Here is a 19,665-nt window from a genome sequence, read left to right as displayed (position 1 = left end):
AATAAACTCCTAAAGTTCTGATTTTTTTTCTCTTAGGAAGAAAATACAGAGTAGGGATCTCAATTTGTCAATCTAATGTCAAGCCTTCATCTACTCATTTGGTTCCCAATGTATTTACCTGGAAGAAGCAAGGTCACAGTCAGGGCTGGCAACCACACTCTTTCAGCTACTATCAAAAACTGTGACTGACAGGTATGATGATTACACACCTGTAATCCATCTACTCAGCACCACATAAAAACCAATAAAGGTATTGTGTCCAACTACAACTAAAAAATAAATATTAAAAAAAAAAGAAAATGAAAAAAGTTCTAGAGATAGTGATCATGATTGCACAACAATGTGAACATACATAATGCCATTGAATTGTACACTTGAGAATGTGAAATGACATATATTTTACCATTTAAGTAAAAAGTAATCAAGCAATCTTTAGTAACAACTGTAAAAGAATTCAAAATTTTCACCTAGAATTTCACTTCTGGAACTCTATTATAAAGAAATTATTCAAGTGAAGGAAGAATCTGTGTGTACCAGGTGTTTATCCTCAAATAAAAAAAAAAATCTAAAAGTTCACCAATAAGATGGGGAAACTGTTACATAAATTATGGTACATTCTCAGTGTTGAAAGACAAAAAGTAGGAAGTAGATTAAACCATGCCCTGATGACTAATTAATTATGTAAAAACATGCCTAAGAGGGGCTGAAGCTGTAGCTCAGTGATGAACTGCTTGCCTTGCATGTGTGAGGCACTGGGTTCAATCTTCAGCACTTCATAAAAATACGTAAAGATACTGTGTGTTCATCTACAACTAAATAAATATTTTTAAAAAATGCCTAAGAGAAAATGCCTGTGAAGAAACATAGGAACACTCAGAAACACTAATGGTTCTATTAGGGGTGGGCAACACACACACACACACACACACACACTTATAATATCATTACTATATTTTCTAAAGATTGTTATTTTGGATTACTTTTCAAAATAAATACTTAAAAGTATATTTTTAAAAATGTCCTTCCTTATGTTTGAAAAAAATTACACATATTTTTGAAAAAAGAATGATAATGATATCTCATTTGCATCCTATAATCTACATCATCAACTTTATATGCAAACTAAATTTGCAATTCCATAAGGATTATACATCTTTTGCTTTTTTTGAAAACTATGTAGCAAAATGAAAAACACTATTTCTCATACAAAATGTAAAGTTTTAAAAGTAGAATATATGGGTCTGGGGGTATAGCTCAGTGGGAGGGCACTTGCCTAGCATAAGGCTGGGTTTGATTGCCAGTAGTGCAAATAAATAAAGAAAGAAAGGAAGGTAGGATACAAGGTAATATATATATTATAATCATAGCAATGGAAATCCATGCAACAAAAAGGCTGCAATAAAATGTTCCAAAATGGTGATTGGATTATGGGTTTCTGGTTGGTTTTAAGATTTTTATCAGCTTAAAATATTGTATATTTTTTAATAGAAGGGGAATCAAATAATAAGCAACTTATCATTATATAATGTTTAGGTTGTTAAGAAAACTAAAGTTGGATATCTCCTAGCTTTCATATGAGAATACAATCACAATGACTTATTCTCTGTCAATATCAAATTAAAAGTAATTTCTGAAAAATTGCAATGTACCTGATGTGTGTTGAGTGAAGGATTCTTTCTAGAGGTTCATGTTTAGCACAACTATAGAGGAGTGATTTAGGATTGGTAATAAGAATCACAGGCCAGTTTCCAAAGATCAAATCTTCAAAGCTAAAAAGGTCATGATCAAAAGCAAAGATTCGATACCTGGAGAACAGAAGATAGGCGATTTAGTTACTTTATAAGAGGGCTTAAAGGTAATAGACAAATGTCAAAATACAAAAGCATGGTGTTTTTACATGATGAATTTGAGTACAAAGTAAATAACACTGTTTCTCTTTCTTCCCTTGCCTTTATCACTTTTCTTCGCATTTGTCACATCAAGTAGACTCTGATTGAAATAATGAATTTATGCCCTAAAACAATTCTTGGCACATAGCATGTATTCTTTAATTTTTAAATACTTGCTGAATTAATTCACTTTATTTTACATTATTTTAAGACTATTTTGAAGCTAAGACATTCATCATAAATCTAAGATCTGATATTCTTCATTCCATCAACAATGCTACATAAAATATTAAAGTGTTGGATATAAATATAATAAGAAAAGTTGCATACGCCTTTAAACTTTTATTTCTATAATTCCAAAAAAATTAAAGTGAAGACATTTTGATTTTCCAAATGTACAATGAAAGGTATAAAATATTCATTAAAGAGTAACCCAAATTTTATATTCTCCTTCCCCTTCCCCTACCCTCTCTCTCTCTCTCTGCTGGGAATCAAACCCAGGGCCTCACACATGCTAGAAATGTGCTCTACCACTGAGTTATATCCATAGCCCCTATATTTTCTTTTAGAACTTAAAAAAGAAATGATTAATTATGATATAAACAATAATGCTTACCAAATACTCTATGGGCCTCCTAGCATTTCCTAGTCTCTGTGTACTAGATTAGGATCATGTGACTAATCCTGGCCAATAGGCTATGAGTAGAAGTGTCACGTAGCACACTCTGATCAAAGTTTGCTGTTTTTTTTTTAACACCTCTTTTCAGTTATAGATGGATATAATATCTTTTTAATTAATTAATTTATTTTTATGTGGTATGAGGATTGAACACAGTACTACACATGTGCTAGGCAAGCATTCTATCATTGAACCACACCACCAGCCCCCATACAAAGTTTCTTTTTTGTTTGTTTGTTTAGTTGTAGTTGGACACAATACCTTTATTTCACTTATTTATTTTTATGTGATGCTGAGGATCAAATCCAGGGTCCTGCATGTGAGAGGCAAGTGCTCTACCACTGAGCCACAAACCCAGCCCCTCTGGCCCCCCATCCAAAGTTTTTAAGAGCATATGTGAGTTCTCTGTTCCCTTTTCCACTCTGGAATTAACATGTTAAAATAGTGGTATTATGCTAGGAGAGGTGGCGAATGCCCAGCAGCTCAGGAGGCTGAGGCAGGAGGATCATGAGTTGAAAGTCAGCCTCAGCAAAAGTGAAGCACTAAGCAACTCAGTGAGACCCTGTCTCTAAAGTAAAATAAAAAATAAGGCTGGGGATGTGGCTCAGTGGTCAAATGCCCCTGAGTTCAATCCCGGGTAACACCCCCCCACACACACACACACAAATAGTGGTCATATAAGATGGGAGAAGTCAGAATTCCCAAGTCACCCCATGGAGGATAGTTGCCCTGACTCAGACTGGGTTTAGAGGAATGAAAAGTAAACATTCTTGTGTTAGGCCATTGATATTTTTAAATTTGTTTTATATCCACAACAAAGCCTAACCTATACTACTAATATACTATCAAAAAAATCTTCTACTGGGCTGAGGATGTGGCTCAAGTGGTAGCGCGCTCGCCTGGCATGCGTGCAGCCAGGGTTCGATCCTCAGCACCACATACCAACAAAGATGTTGTGTCCGCCGAGAACTAAAAAATAAATAAATATTAAAAATTCTCTCTCTCTCTCTCTCTCTCTCTCTCTCTCTCTCTCTCTCTCTCCTCTCTCACTCTCTCTTTAAAAAAAAATAAAAGAAGCCTATGTAACAAAAGGCAATGCCAGCTCTGCCTTCAGCTTCAGTCATGAGCACACAGGTCTTAGCCCAAAGTAATTACAGTTGCCAAGTAATAACAGGCTTAGCTCATAGTTTCTAGAAAAACCAAACAAAATGAGGAAGCAGCTTCTAAAATGTAAAGCTGATTTTTGATTAATGAAAGTAGTTAGAAATAGGTAACATATTCAGTTCAACAAATATTTGAATAAATGATAATGTCCTATACTTAAAGATATTTCACTTACATATCAAAAATAAATATTTAAATAAAATATATACTTCCAGTAAATAAGTTGTTTTCTATAATAGATATATTAATTTAAAAAAACTAAAAATAACTATTTGAAGAATTGAAATTACTAATGTTTTATAGAAAAAAACGAGTGGTAGATATAAAATTCAAGAGGAAAAATGACATGTCTAGTTCTATTGCTTCTCAAAGTATGATCTGTAGACAAGGACAGACCAACACAATTAAAATCTCTAGTGGTAGGGCCTGGAAATTTTTATTTTTAATAAACTCTATAATTTTTGTGTACACTGAAGTTTAAAACTACTTCCTAATGGATTCATCTTGAATCAATATGGCATAGTGATGGTAAACATCACTGCTACAACAAGGTTTTTGCATAATGACAAAGACTGCAAATTATATTACTTAAAAAAAAAAAGTATCACAATTTTTTCCTTAAGTGGTATTGCCTATCATATTATATGGATAAGTTTTGTTTTGTGAGGTAATTCCCTTACCTTCTATTATCTTTCCAGTCTCCTACCTCAAGTTCCAAAGTGCCCTGGAAGTGACGAGTGTGCAGAATAGGCATGAGTCCACCAAGTGTATGGAGGTGCCCACACAAATAAGCTGTAGCCGAACTAACCAATGAAAAATAAACAGAATAAGTGAACAAAGGTAACTTGGGACACCAAACTAATAAAGAATGTTTCTTCAGGAAAACAAGATAGGTACAGCAACAATTAGTTTGGATTTTGGAAGCTTGTTTCACCTCATGATTGACCGGATTCCTGGTGATGGAGAAAGGATAGTGGATGTTGTAAAGTGTCCAAACCAAATTGTATGGTTGCTCTCTTTACTTTCCTTGGCCAATAATAAGAGTTCCTTCATCTGTTTCTGAAATGGAAGAAAAATAGAAGGATCTTCAATTAGGACTCAGACAATTAGGACTGAAATCCAGTGTCATCAGGTTAAACAAGTCCTTAAGTTTTATAATTATAATTGCACTATATCTAGATCCTAAATTCTACCAGGTAGGACCTGAATGGACCTCTGTAAGTTTTAAACTGTTTTCATATATATTATAATTCATTTGATCCTAAAATAACTCTGCTATTGGTAGGGCAGGTATTATTCCCATTTGATAAACAAAAACAAACAAACAAAAAATAACAAGAAATAAAGAAATCACCACTATCTTCTAATTCTGCTAATTGACCTAGTTATTTCTGGTACTGATAATGAAGACATGGTAATAAATTAAAAACATATTGAAACTAAACTTTTAAAATATATACATATGTCCATAGAAATACTTGAAACTAAATGTGCATAACAGCTCTACTCATATTGGCCCCAAACTAGAAATCATCTACAAATTATAGTCCATAAAATGGAATATTATTCAGCAATAAAAAGAACTACTGATATATCCAAGAATATAGATGAAACCCAGCAATATCATACTAAGCATAAGAAGCCATATTGAAGAGTACATTCTGTATGATTTCATTTAGATAAATTTTTAGAGCAAATAAGACTAGTCTATAATGATAGAAAACCAGTTTAGTTCCACAGGGGCTGAAGACAGACAAGGAAACATTCTAGGATGATGGAAATGTTCTATGTCTTCATTATGGTCACAGTTATGCCAGTATACACATTTGTCAAAACTCTTCAGACACTTAAAATGAGTACATTTTATTGTATATAAATCATATCTCAGAAAATTGATTTTTAAAATGTGCACATACATAAGCATATATTGTTATCTATAAAGTACTTAGAACAATACATTTTGGAGCGTTCTACTCAGGGTTTCTAATTTGGTAAGTCTGAGGTAAAAACCAGGGACTCTGTACTTAGCAATACTGCAGTTGATTTTCGTGCACCTGGTCCTTGAATTGTATCTTTAAAAACACTATCCTAGGACTGTAGCTCAGTGGCAGAGCGCTTGCCTAGCACATGTGAGGTACTGGGTTTGATCCTCAGAACCACATAAAAATAAACAAATAAAATAAACGCATGTTGTCCATCTACAACTACAAAAAATAATTTATTTTAAAAAACTCATTATCCTAAGGAATATGACTTAATACAAGTTAATTAACTCTGAATAAAGATACTTGGTAGCTAGGAAACACAATAAAACTTAATTAAATAAAATGCCTAAAATAATAAATTGTATTAGGCATTATTCTGTTCCCTTGATTCAAACTCCTTTGAACCCTCATATAACAAATCTCTTTCAGTACTTAGTAAATTCTGCTAATTGATCTAGTTACTTCTATATTGGTCTTATAACCCACCCCTAAATTAAATACTCTAAGAAGCCAGGGACTTGATCTTGTCACCTTTATACTTTTACACATGGGCATATGTATCTTGCATAGGGACATGTGCTCATTAAATAATAAACTGGCATTTGTTGTATCAAGAAATAGTGAAAAGTTCTCATATATGACTTTACAGATGGTTGTAATCCAGTGATAGTTTTCACCTAGCCTATTTGAAACACTTTAAAAAGAAACTTATATAATTCAATAGTTGTCCTTCTCTTTTATTGGCCATTGTGAGGATTTAGCACTATGCCATATTGCACACAAAGATGTATGCCCTGTGCCTTGCAAAATACATTCTACATTTTACATACTAAATAAATGTTCACCAAATAAACTGTGAGGTGCCTCTTTCCTGGGTTTTGGGATAAGAATAGGGATAGCAATAACAGCCCTGAAGTAGCCAGTAGCTCCTAGCCATACTTTTTGTCACAGTTAAATTTTTCTTGAACATTTCTAGGTAAGAACTTGCTTAGTTAGGACAACTTGAAAACCTACATGTATCTGTGAAAAAGTAAAAACATATAAGCTACTAAGAAAAATGAGAATTTTACCGTACCTCATCTAAAATTCCAAAGAAATTAAAAGGTCTCTTAGGCCCTGGATTTTGGGTGGCATCCACAGAGATGAAAGAGTAGTTGCCAAAGGGAGTACTGTGAACATAATGAAAAGAGCCATCCCTATGTACAGCAGAATACTTCCTAAAAAAATATAAGACAGGGAAGTTTTAGTTCAATTTTTAAAAGAAGGAATTTAAATTCTGTCCCTAATACCACTGCAGATTTTGCTTCCCTTTGAAAAGGTGTACTGATTTAACAGAGAAATAACTAAATGACAAATACAACGGATAAACTCATTAAAAGACATTTCAAAGTTTTTCTCTCATTGTTTCTAAGACTCATGCAAACTAAATCATCAATAAGCAAACACAAGGTCTCCAAGTAAAGCAGAAAAGAAGACTATTTTAAGCAGTCCCCTAAATATTTAAAAATATCAAAATTCAGTGAAATGGAACTTATCAATCATTTAAAAATTTAATGAAGGTCTACTAAGTATCTAACAAGTTTTGGTATAGGTTCACTTCTTGAACCACTGAGATTTAATTCACAAGAAAGATTTGCAAAAATGAAATCATCAGGCCAGGAGAAAAATGATAGTCTAGGCCTAGTTGGGTACATCTTTTTTGGTTTCTAAAACTGTAGTGATATCATATGCAGGGTCTACACGCAGTAATGAAAATCATCCCTATCTTAAGTGTCAAATGTATTCAGGTATTCATAAAGTTGGAGGGTGAAAGGATGGGTAAAGTAGTACAGAGTACGTATAGAGTATTTTTTGAATAAAGGAGAAGGAGAATATAGATTCTATTGGGGGCACATCTATAGTATTCAAATGTCATCTTTATAAGAAAAGTTGATATCATCTTTTATCTAAATGTCTTATATAATGTTTTACCTAAGCGCATCAATAAAAAATTACTGGGGCTGGGATTGTGGCTCAGCGGCAGAGCTCTTGCCTAACACATGTGAGGCCCTGGGTTTGATCTTTAGCACCACATAAATATAAAATATTGTGTCCAACTACAACTAAAAAATAGTAAATATTTTTTTTAAATTACAAATAAACTTCCAAAGCTTAATGTGCTAGCAGGTAGCCATATTTAAGCAAGAATGGACATCAAATAAACAAATCATGAAGTCATAAAATAAATATGTCATCATAGAAATTACAATTAATACTAAAAAATGCCAACCCTAATTTAAACAAAATTAATTATTTCTATTGTTCTCTTTTTGGTATTTTAAATTTTTCTACTTCAGGGTCTTATTCTGCATTAAAAATTTCAATTTATATTTTTTCTTGTTTAATTTGTTCCAGTTATTCTTTAGGATCTTTTAATCTCACATATATTACTTCCTTTCCTACATTTTTGGAGAGGCCATACTCGGGATTAGACTCAGGAGCACTCTACCACTGAGCCACACCCCAGCCCCATTTTGTATTTTAATTAGAGACAGGGTCTCACTGAGTTGCTTAGCGCCTCACTGTTGCTGGGGCTGGCTTTGATCTAGAAATCCTCCTGCCTCAGCCTCCCCAGCTGCTGGATTACAGGCGTGTGCTACTGTGCCCTGTCCTTTCCTACATTTTTTGACACATTAAAATTCAACTGTCTAAAAAGAATACTATTTGAAAGCAGAGGTTAAAATATATAATGCTGACATTCTTTTTATTCTAAACTTTGGTATTTTCTGGGGGCATTCATCAGAACAAGATTTAATTTTAATATTATTTCTAATCCTCAGCTTGATATTTTTGTAATACCTATATCTCTAGCAAAATGTTATTTATTAAATTCAGATAAAGTTTAGGTGTATAGAACTAGATATATAAAAGTAAGAAACATTTATGTGATTAATCACTACTTTCCCAATAATCACTCAGACATCAAGTTCTATTAAGTCTTCACTGAAAATGTCTAATTCCATTCCCACAGTCACCATCAAAGATGCAGACAGTTTTAGGAAGCAAAATATTTTCATCTTTGTTCTTTTTCTTTTTCATATTAACAAAAGAGGACAATCTCCTGTTTTAGTTATATGGCGACTCTAATTTTATAAATTCAGTTAGTTAAACAATGATTTTTAACTTGTCATCTTTAAATTGATGTTACAATCCCCATGTTCAAGAATTTTGTTCAGATGGTTATGTTTCTACACACTTAAATCCTTCGCATATCATGACTGATCTATTGCAGATATATATAACTCAAACACCACCACCCCCCCCCCTTTTTTTTTTTCTTTTTGAGACAGGGTCTTGCTAAGTTGCTTAGGACCTTGCTAAGTTGCTGAGGCTTGCAACTCATTGAATTAACTGTATCCTGCTTATAAGAGACTCTACATAGTTGTCTCTCTTCTGTTCGTTTGGGTACCTGTAATAATTCTTGACGCTCTCCAGACTTGGAATGTTGTATGCATCTAATTAAAAAGAAAAAAGCAAGTATTCATCTATACAAAAAAAGAAAAATGCAAACATGTTAATGACTAAACAAAGACAAGAATTCTTTCTACAATACTTAAAATGGCAGAATGGAACTCAATTAGACTGATAATTTTTTAAAATTGACAAATGAAGTAGGAAGATTGTAAGTTCAAGGCCAGCCTGGGAAGCTTGGCAAGACACTGCCTCAAAATAAAAATTTTGTAAAAGGCCTTAGGTGTAGCTTAGGTGGTAGAGCACTTAACTAGCAGGGGTAAGGCCCTAGTACAAAAACAAAAAAACACAAACAACGACTTGATAGGATAAAAGATTATCTGAAAACTTTAAGGTATATAGTATTCTGGAGATTAATAGGTACTTTGAGAATAATAGGTATTTTTAAATTTATCAAAATAAATAAATTTGAAGTTATAAGATTGGGCTATTGCTGTTATTTTAACTGTATGATTCTAGATGCAGTGAATTCATGCCTGATCTACATATGGGTCAGTGCCAAGTGCTTCTAAGCAGCAAATCACTTTTATATCAGGGACAAAGCCCCTTTCTTAAGACTTAAAAAAAGAAGTTATCAAATGGCTAAGGTTAAGCATATCATAGAACACTCATCTGGAAGCACATTTTTTTTCATAGAGCTTGATTGCCTTGTTGCAGTAACTAAAATTATCAAATTTGATTTCCAGAAATCAACGATATTTCTAATAACCTTAGAGAACAAGCTATAAGTCCAATTTAGGCCAAAATAAATATTAACATGAATTCAGTCTTCTTGTTAAATAAGAGAACAATTCTATGTTATAGCTAAATCTCAATAAAAAACTAGCTTCCTTCCCTATTTTAACATATAGAAATATATATTCATACCATAAACATTTATGTCTTATAAATCAAATTACATTACTATGAAAGCCAAATGACTAATCAAATTATTTAGTCACAAGCCTTTTGGACATGAATTACTTAAAATAAATAATTCAGTAGCTTGGCTTAGAAACATTTAAAAACATACATATTTACTACTTATTGGAAAATAATTTGACTTGGATTAGGAAAAAGGGAAAATGTAAACATACCAAAGAGAGTTGTAAGCCAAGTATCCTATTTCTAATTTTTAATTCCTAGCTGTTTTGAAAGAACTATTTATAATCAGCCATTTTCTGATCAAATCAATCGCTGTGTATTTCACCAGGCAAAATTATCTGTTTAAAATGATAGTAAAAAAAAAAAATACATGAATAATCAAAGAAAGTGGACAAATGAAGTACTTGATTCTAATAAGAAAGTCAGCCTTTATAAAACAAACCTACTATCAGGACTCTTTTGGAGAAGAGTTCATTTCCTTATTAATGTAACAATGATAATCCAAAAAAGAGAAGGGATTTTCCATTTATCTTCCATGTCTGTGGATATTTGCATTCAGTTTAATTTTTCTTGAAATTTTCATATAACAAAATTCATTCTTTGTGATGTATAGTTCTATGGGCTTGACAAATACATAATCATGTATCCAAGAACACAATCAAAACACAGAACAGTCCTATCAACCCCCAAAATTCACTCATGATGCCTCTTTGTAGTCAATATCGCTCCCCATTCCCTTCCTGTCAACAATAGCCTGCTGTCTACAGTTTTGCCTTTTCCTGCATGTGATATAAACAGAATCATACAGTATTAAGACTTATAGGCTTAGTTATTTCACTTAACAAAATGCAGGGGGTTTTGTTGTTGTTGTTTTCTTTTTTGTTTGTTTTTTGTTACTAGGGATTGAACCCAAGGGTGCTCAACCACTGAGCCATATCCTCAGCCCTTTTTATTTTGAGATAGGGTCTCACTAAGTTGCTTAGGGCCTCACTAGGTTGCTGAAGCTGGCTTTGAACTTGCAATCCTCTTGCCTCAACTTTATTCTACAAAAAAAAATAAAAATACCATACTAATTTTCATCTCAAAGGCTAACAGTGACATTTGAAGTTTAAAAATAACATATTATAACTGTGTTTTAGAGTTGTGGCCTTCAGTGTATCTAAACTTATGTTACAATTTCCCACTTTATAATTTTATAATATAAATGGAAGGATCTAGGTTCTTAGGAAATATATATTTAGTCTTTATTATATCTGGGTCTTGACTCTTACCATGATTTCCTTTGATGTCCAGCCACTTGGTTTTTTCCATGACTCTTGTCTTCTTCAGAATACTCTGGTAAGTTTGCCATTCTACCTCCTGCTGCCTGGATCCCAACTGTTCCTTTGTTTTGGCATCTGTCAGGTCTCCTGTAGGTTTACACAAGAATTGAATCACAATGTAAAATAAACTCAAGAGAGTTGAATTTTTTAAAAAATGCACACAGAAGGAACAAAGATACTTAAAAGTACATAACATGAATAAGCTTAATAGGTGAGTCCACCTATGACCAAGCCATGCTATCTAAACTAGAAGATTGTCTCAGCAAGAGCTTTGTTTATTAGAAATTTATCAGTACCTATTTAACCTCCTGTGATGTGGAAAACAATGTATCTTTAAAGAGAGCAGTACAAAATGCATCAAAAGACTGACAAAATGAAAAACCTCTGTAAGAAATTCCAACAGTTTGGGAGGGGCCTAACATCTATTGCAACCATTTCCCACAACCCAAATCAGGGTATGTAATCTGACCAACTGTTATTTTTATAGCAAGAAGCAATCGGAAAGTGTAGTTTGGACAATGACATACCAAAATTTCTAATAAACTAAAAGAACACTTGAAATAGGGCCCATACATTAACTGAGGACTAATGAAACTAAGATGTTTCAGTAAAGTGAGGGACAGATGAACCACCCGGTAAACAGGAGAGATGTTCCTTTAGCTTCTTCTCCAGACCACTTTGGGAATACCTGGTCAAATATTTAAAGAGTCTAGGAAATTCAAATCAAAGAAATATCAGGGGGGTGAAGAAAAAGTTCCTGTAGTCACTTGAAGCCTCAAAAGACGGAAACTATCAAATTAATTTATGTGTGAAGAAAATGGAAAAATTAGCAAGAGAACTTCTGCTTAAAGAACTTCCTCTAATTCTCTCTCAAATTCAGAACTGCAATAAAGAAAAAAAACAAAAACAAAAACAAAAAAAGCCAGACACAAACACAGCAGACAACAACATACTTACATGAGCATCACAAGCCTTCCTTCACTGCCTTGACAAAACCTTAATATGTCAAAGCATTTAGCCTGGACTTTGACTCTGTTATAAATCAGCAAAGTAAATCACGTAGTCCCATCTCCTCTACCTCACAGAGCTCACCTGGGGTCATGGCTTGTGGATAGTGTTCCCAACGCCCCCAAAGTGAACAAGTGTAATCCTGGCTAGCATTCTGCCATCCGGACCACGGAACACCACCATAGCACGGCAATCCTCCCTACCTGTTGCTAAGACGAGAGCTGGTTGAATGATGTCAATAGTTTCAGAACAGAACTTCTCTAAGTCTACTGCTCTGCTTGGATCGCGAAACCTGCTCACGTGAATGTCGGATATCTGCCAAAAGCAGGTATTGAACAGAGATAGACATCTGAGTCAGGAAGAGGCAGTACGGGCAGAGGCGGCCCAGTGGCTCTCTCGGGTAGAAGGAAAAGGCAGAGATACAGTGTATCAAAGATTCTCCCCACCCCCGGAAGGACTGGGCAGAGGCCAGCACTAGACAGATCCTCTAGTGACAACTTGACCGAGGCCTGCAGCCAGAGATTGGTTCTAAACAGGTGCAGGTTGCGCTCCTAAAGGAACAGCAAGGGTCTTTCTGCATAGTTGCCGCTCAGCACCCACCGCCCGCCAGCCTCCCGCCGCGTCACCTGCAGGCCCCAGAAGATGTTGCTGTCTCCAGGGCCCGGCGCCGGGTGCGGCCTCTGGGGATTGAGGGGCTGGGGCAGTGAAGAGGGCGACCCAGTCAGGCCGTAATGCTCCAAAAGCAGGGCCGTCAGAGCCGCTGCCAACAGCCCCGCGAACACCTTTAAGGCCAGCGTTATTGCCATCCCGCCAGCCAGCTGGGGCGCAGCCTTCCCTTGTACTGGGAAGCTCTGGGCGGCGCTCCTGCGCCCACCCCCACCCTCGCCACCGCCCGGCGCTGCTCTGTCCGCACTTCCGGACTCTATGGTCGCGGGGCCAGATCCTGATGTCCGTCCTAGGGCGCAGTGCTAGTCAGGTTATCCCTGCGCCTTCCCCTCTCTTGACGCGAGTGTTTCGGGTCTCGGTTTGCAAATGTAATGCGGGGAAAGAAAAGGAAACTGATACCCTCAACGCTAGGGCAGTGCCGTGTGGTGGCCGGGAAGCCGTCTGGAGCCTTAAGCTGGGAGGCGGGGACTGGAATCCTCGCTCCACATTGGTCAAAATCATTCGTGACCTCGGTAGCTGGTCACCTTACTTGTAAAACGGAGTTAATGATACCTCCCGCGCCTACTTCGCTGGGTTGTTGTGAAAATCAAAGTGAGTATGTATAAGGACGCCTTTTAAATTGCTGTGTAGTGCGACCGGGATGACCATCTCTGGTCCCTTCTGATGAACATGACCCCAGAGGCTTTCTATAGGTATAATTTGTATGTTTTGTTAAAGTTATTTTTTCCTTAACCTGATGTCATATGTGCTTGATCACATAATGTTGCAAACAATGATATGCCCCTCATCTAATATTAAATACTTCCTACGAGCCAGGCAAGTATGAAGTAAATTCTGGGCCTGGCCTTAATTTATCTAACCACTCCCTTTACTTGAGGCATTGGATAGTTTATGTGTTGTTGGTCTGAATAAACATTTTTATACAAATAGCCCTTAAAAAAAATCCTCTTTGAGTTATTTCTTTGGGATGTAGTGCCAGTATTGGCTTTCTGCCAATTTCAATTCATTAAGTTCTTTTTGAGTACTTTTGGAATGCAAGACATTGATCTAAACAGAAATTATAAGAATAATAAGTAATTAAAGAGCCATGAGCTTTTTTTTTTTCCTTATGAACTTGTCTAGGACATAAATACACAAGTACATTTAATGTAAGAATATGTTATTTGCCACAAGAGACAGCCAGATTTAAAAGTCTAGGGGAAGGTAAAAACTGGGAGATTGTACTTTTGGAAAGAATCAAGAAATGTTTAATTAAGGAGGTGGCATATAAAAGAGGAAAGTATTTCTAACTGATGGAGATTGGGGTTGGGATGAGAAGCACTTTCTTCCAAGACCTAACAATATCAATCAAAGTATTAAGGTGAGAAAATGCAAGACATGTTGAGGAAACAACTTCAGTTTGGCAGGACCTGCATTATGCCTGGAGGAATAGGTAATTAGAACACAGACTCTTGACTTGAGCCTTGTGGAAGGCCTTTATAAATGTCATGAGTGAAAACAACAGAGATCTTCTTTGGCAAAATAATTATGGCAACGGCATTGAGAACTTAACTAGAGAAGACTGCAATAATTCAGGCAGTAGGTTATTATGAAGACCTAAGAAAGAAGATGGGAGAATGTAACACTGAGTTTAGGAAAAATGGATCAGATGTAAAAGTTATTGTAAAGATTGAAACTACAGAACTTAACAACTGATTGTGCATTCTGGAGGAAATAAAAGAGTTCCTAGAGCCTGGCACCCTGGTAAATACCTATAGTTCTAGCTATTTAGGAGGTTGATGCTCAAGGATTATTTGTGTTTGGGAGTTCAACGCCAGCCTAGGCAACACAGCAAGACACTGTTTAAAACAAACAAACAAAACAAAAAACCCTAAACTTAAAAGTCAAAAACAAAAAATGGGACCAGGGCTTTTTAAAACCAAATTTGGAAGATATAATTGAAATGATGTGATTTAAAATGCTGGCAGTGTACATAAAATACATTTGGAAAGGCCCTAGAGGAACCTCACAGATACAGAAAATTATTTAGCAGAAATGGAATATAAGATTCTGTGTGATAGCAAATAGAAAGAAATGTGCCATTAAGGGATCCTAGACAGAAACAGTTTAAAGTCACTAAGGACAATAGTCTAAATTTCAGATACTGAACTACAACCAAGCCATTTTCCCCATAGTAATCAAAGTGCATAGGAACAGGATTTTATTTACTTAATGATGATTAATGATACTCTAGGGAAATACGGGTTTGACCAGCTAATCACTACAATTCAGTATAAAAAGTGGTTCTTAGTTCCTGACAAAGCAGAAAGGTAAATAGATCATTATTATCTCATAATAAAAAAAGAAGGCAGCAATTCACCACTAGAGTGGACTTACCTAGAACTAAAGTCAAGAGAGAATGTATAACTTGGACCTTAAACAATATAGTGTATAATATCATCAACAACCATAAGTTGAATTGTCTCATTTATAAGATATAGAAATTGTCTATGAAATAGACAAATATATGAAGTCACCATTTCATATATAGACCTTATTAAAAATAAAAAGATCCAGTAATAAATGATTGTTTTGTGAAGTTGTTTCCATAAAGAGCTAAAGTAATCAAAACAGGTAGTTTTTTTTTTTTTTTATGTGTATGTAAGTATTTTTTTGGGTGGGGGTACTGGGGATTGAACTCATGGGTACTCAGCCACTGAGCACATCCCCAGCCTTATTTTGTATTTTATTTAGAGACTGGATCTCACTGAGTTGCTTATTGCCTCGACGTGCTGAGGCTGGCTTTGAACTCGAGATCTTCCTGTCTCAGCCTCCTGAGCCACTGGGATTACCGACATGGGTCACTGCACCCGGCTTGTATGTAAACATTTTAAAATTTACTTCAAAAAAAATTTGGTGAATTTACCTTCTTAACCATTTTTAAGTATGCCTTCAGGGCCATTAAGTACATTTATATTATGCAACCATCACCACCATCCATCTTCACAGCTCTTTTCATCATCCTATCTGAAATTCTGTACCCATTAAACATAAACTCCCCAGTCTCCCAATCTCCCCAGACCCTGGCAACCACCATTCCATTTTTTTTAACCCAGCTATCTCCCACAAGGAAAATAACCTTAAAATAACTGTTTTCACTAAACAAGTACTATTGCATCTATTTTTTTAAATTAATTCACTTATTTTAATTAAGTTTATATGACAGCAGGATGCATTTTGATTCATTGTACACAATTACAGCACAACTTTTCATTTCTCTGGTTGTATACTATGTAGCATCCCACTACACCATTCTACTTTCTGTCTCTGTGAATTTGACTACTGAGAATCAATTTGATTTGTGGAATCATACATTTTGTCCTTTTGTATCTTGCTCATTTCATTCAATCGGACATCCTCAAAGTTCATTCAGGATGTAGCATGTGTCAAAATCTTCCTTTTTAAGGCTGAATCATGGATAAACAATGTATGTTTATCCATTCATCTGTTGATGGACACCTGGATTGTTTCCACTTTTTGCTATTGTAGGTCATTTGTTTTTGCTTTTTGTGGTGCTAAGGATCAAATGCAGGGCCTCATCAATGCTATACAAGCACCCAACCAGTAAGCTACAAACTCAGCCTATTGTAAGCTATTGGTAAGTTTTGGTTCAAAGAGAATATGTCCATATAACCACTATGGACTGTAACCAGTATGGATTGAGTTAAGGCAAGTTTGGATAATATCAGATACATTCTTTACATCCTCTTTAAATGTGTGTGACAGATGGAGAAACAATCATAAAGGTTGTCAGCTTTCACATTCCTGAGATATACATGCCATTCTACCACTCTGCAAAGACATGGATCCACAAGTCAAAACAAGAAGACTAATGCCCTTACCAAAAAATAAAAAAAGCACCAAACTCAGCAATTTAAACTACCAGAAAAAATTTTTGGTCACTTTTTTTTAAGTGTTTAAAAGTTAAACATGTGGTAGATATACTGGTATTCATTTTTATTGTTATTCTTGTTACATGAAATCATTATTTATAAAATATTTAGCACAACATTCTTATGAACAATTTAATAAAGAACATATATAGTCTATTTTCTCTATTAAGATAGAAGAATAGGGCTGGGGATATAGCTAAGTGAAGCACTTGACTAGCATGTGTAAGTACCTGGACTCTTATGTCCAGCACTGCAAAAATAAAAAAAGGGGGGGGATATCAAAATGTACCATTCTCTTTGACTTGTTACTTTTACTTATCCTAAGGAAAAATATGGATAAGTATGCTCCCATGAACCTACTTACCAATAAGTAAGTTCATGGGAACAAAATTTATTTAGGACTGGGGATATAACTTAGTGTTGAGAGCTTGCTCAGTATGTGCAAGGTCCTAGATGCTAAGTATGTGCAAGGCCCCAGCACCACCAAAAAAGAAAAGAAAGTTGGAAATAAACTATAGTAAATGTTCCCCAGTAGAAGTTTTTAAAATGGCATACACATAGAAGGGAATACCATGCAGTAACCTTAAAATAATTTTGAAGGAAAATATTAAAGACATGGAAATTTTAATAACAGAGGTGCCAGACTCTATGGTATGTTTGTGTTTGGAAAATAAATGTGGGTGAAGTTTAAGGTCAGGGATAATAAGGAGGCTTGCACTGGCAAAAATCATTTCAGGTCAGATTGAGAAGGGCTTTGGATGCCATGTTCAGATGTTAAATTTTAATCTAGGGCAGTTGTCCAATGTATGTAGGTATAAGAGAGTCACATGACCAGATTTTTTTAAGAGTTAATTCTGGGGCTAGGTTTGTAGCTCAGTAGTGGAGCACTTGTCTACTGGATTCAATCCTCAGCACCACATAAAAATAAATAAGTAAAATAAAGCTGTTGTGTTCATCTACAGTTAAAAACACTATAATCAATGGAAATTTTTTAAAAAGAGTAATTCTAGAAGAATAGTGGATTAATTTGAGCAAGAGAATGAAAAGAGAGAGACCAATTAGGAAGGCTGCTCTTCTCTTATCTGGATGAATAATATTAAAGATTTATTTTTGGTGGGTTATGTGATTGAACTGAGTCTCACACATGCTTAAGCTCTACCATTAAGCCATACCCCCAGCTCAATTTGGAAATTTTAAAAACTCCTGGGCAATCCTAATGTACAGCCAGAGTTGAAAACTACAGGAACAATTTAAAAAATGAAAATTCTAAGTAAAACATTTCTAAACATGGGTAATATATATAGCTGGGCGCTGTGGCGCATGTTTGTAATCCCAGCAGCTTGGGAGGCTATAGCATGAGGATCACAAGTTCCAAGCCAGCCTCAGCAACTGAGCGAGGCCCTGAACAATTTAGCAAGACCCTGCCCCCAAATAAAACATAAAAAGGGCTGGGCACTGGCTCAGTGGTTAAGTGCTTCTGGGTTTCATCCCTGCTGCCAGCGCCCCTAACAAAATAAATAAATAAATAAATAAATGGGACAGTACTGGGGGAAAAAATAAAATAAATCCATAATCCTATTCTAAACTAACCAAACCACACCTTGGTCTAGATAAGAAAAGAGCAATAAGTTACTGATAAATTAAAGCCAGACAGGTATATTTTTGAATGTAGATTTTTGTCACTTAGTAATTGGACAAGCAACTTCACTACTTTAGGCCATGAATTCCTTGTTAGTACAACAGCAATAATAGGAGCTATTATCACAGGATTGCCACCCAACCCCAGCAGAAGGACTGTTTTCAGAGTTACACTTTAAAATGTATCTGAAGTTCTTAGTAAAGAAACTGAATTTCTATGGATAGGCCTGGGTTCCTGTGTTCAAGGAACTAACAATTTAAGGATACAGGCAATTAACATAAAGCAGTGTTACATGTTATAAATAACAATTTAATAGTTAATGCATCAGTTAGGAAACTTTCTATTTTAAATCAGATTGAACACTCCTAATTAGAAAATCCAAAATTGGAAATGCTTCAAAATTGTTACTAACATAACACCACAAGTGGAAAATTCCATACTATGAAACTTTCCTTTATGCACAAATTATTCAGGCTGTGTGTATAAGGCATATATGAAACAAATTAATTTTGTGTTCTATCCTCAAGATATCTTATTGTATATGAACAAATATTCCAAAACCTGTAACCCCCCCCCCAAAAAAAAACAATTTCTAGTCCTAAGTATTTGAGTAAGGGATATCCAACCTATGATTAACACAACAACAACAAAATCCCTCTGGATATCTTAAGCAAAAAGTATATCTACTGAAGGGACATAAATGTCTGGGGATAGGTTTGGAAAGCAAGCAGAAATATAAGGAAGAACGGAATACCAAAAAGCAGGAGGCACAACCTGTCTTTTAGCAATAATCTGAAAAGACACTGCAGGGCTAAGAGTGCAGCTCCATGGTAATGCACTTGCCTGGTATGCATGAGGTATGCATGATCCTTAGCTCCCCCCCAACACACACTCACTCACACACAAAATAAGGAAAGTATACTACTACCTCAGGATACCAAGCAGGAATGAATTCTAGCCACATGGTGGGGGACACCTTCTCCCAATAAGACTTCCACAATGGAAAG

The 19,665-nt window shown here is 35.3% G+C and overlaps 1 protein-coding gene across 5 annotated transcripts in view; it reads right to left on the bottom strand.

Annotated features, from left to right (window-relative positions):
• The window catches only part of Tmem62 (transmembrane protein 62), a 37,947-nt gene extending 24,432 nt beyond the window's left edge, over positions 1–13,515 (bottom strand). For 2 of the 5 annotated variants that reach the window (XM_026391103.2, XM_026391113.2), the window contains exons 1-8: positions 13,048–13,515; positions 12,625–12,736; positions 11,363–11,500; positions 9,166–9,211; positions 6,793–6,934; positions 4,667–4,791; positions 4,413–4,535; positions 1,650–1,805 (exon numbers count right to left, since the gene is read on the bottom strand). In XM_026391103.2, the coding sequence (XP_026246888.2) occupies positions 1,650–1,805; positions 4,413–4,535; positions 4,667–4,791; positions 6,793–6,934; positions 9,166–9,211; positions 11,363–11,500; positions 12,625–12,736; positions 13,048–13,227 (1,022 nt within the window). In that variant the 5' untranslated portion in view covers positions 13,228–13,515. Of the gene's footprint in view, positions 1–1,649; positions 1,806–4,412; positions 4,536–4,666; positions 4,792–6,792; positions 6,935–9,165; positions 9,212–10,303; positions 10,328–11,362; positions 11,501–12,624; positions 12,737–13,047 lie in introns of those variants that run through there. The other 3 variants (XM_026391123.2, XM_026391131.2, XM_026391141.2) reach the window with 2 other exon arrangements.
• Between the last annotated feature and the right edge of the window lie 6,150 nt (positions 13,516–19,665).

This window comes from Urocitellus parryii, chromosome 6 (genome assembly GCF_045843805.1).
Source record: "Urocitellus parryii isolate mUroPar1 chromosome 6, mUroPar1.hap1, whole genome shotgun sequence".
Taxonomy (NCBI): Eukaryota; Metazoa; Chordata; class Mammalia; order Rodentia; family Sciuridae; genus Urocitellus; species Urocitellus parryii.
This window is presented reverse-complemented; position numbering and strand designations above follow the sequence as displayed.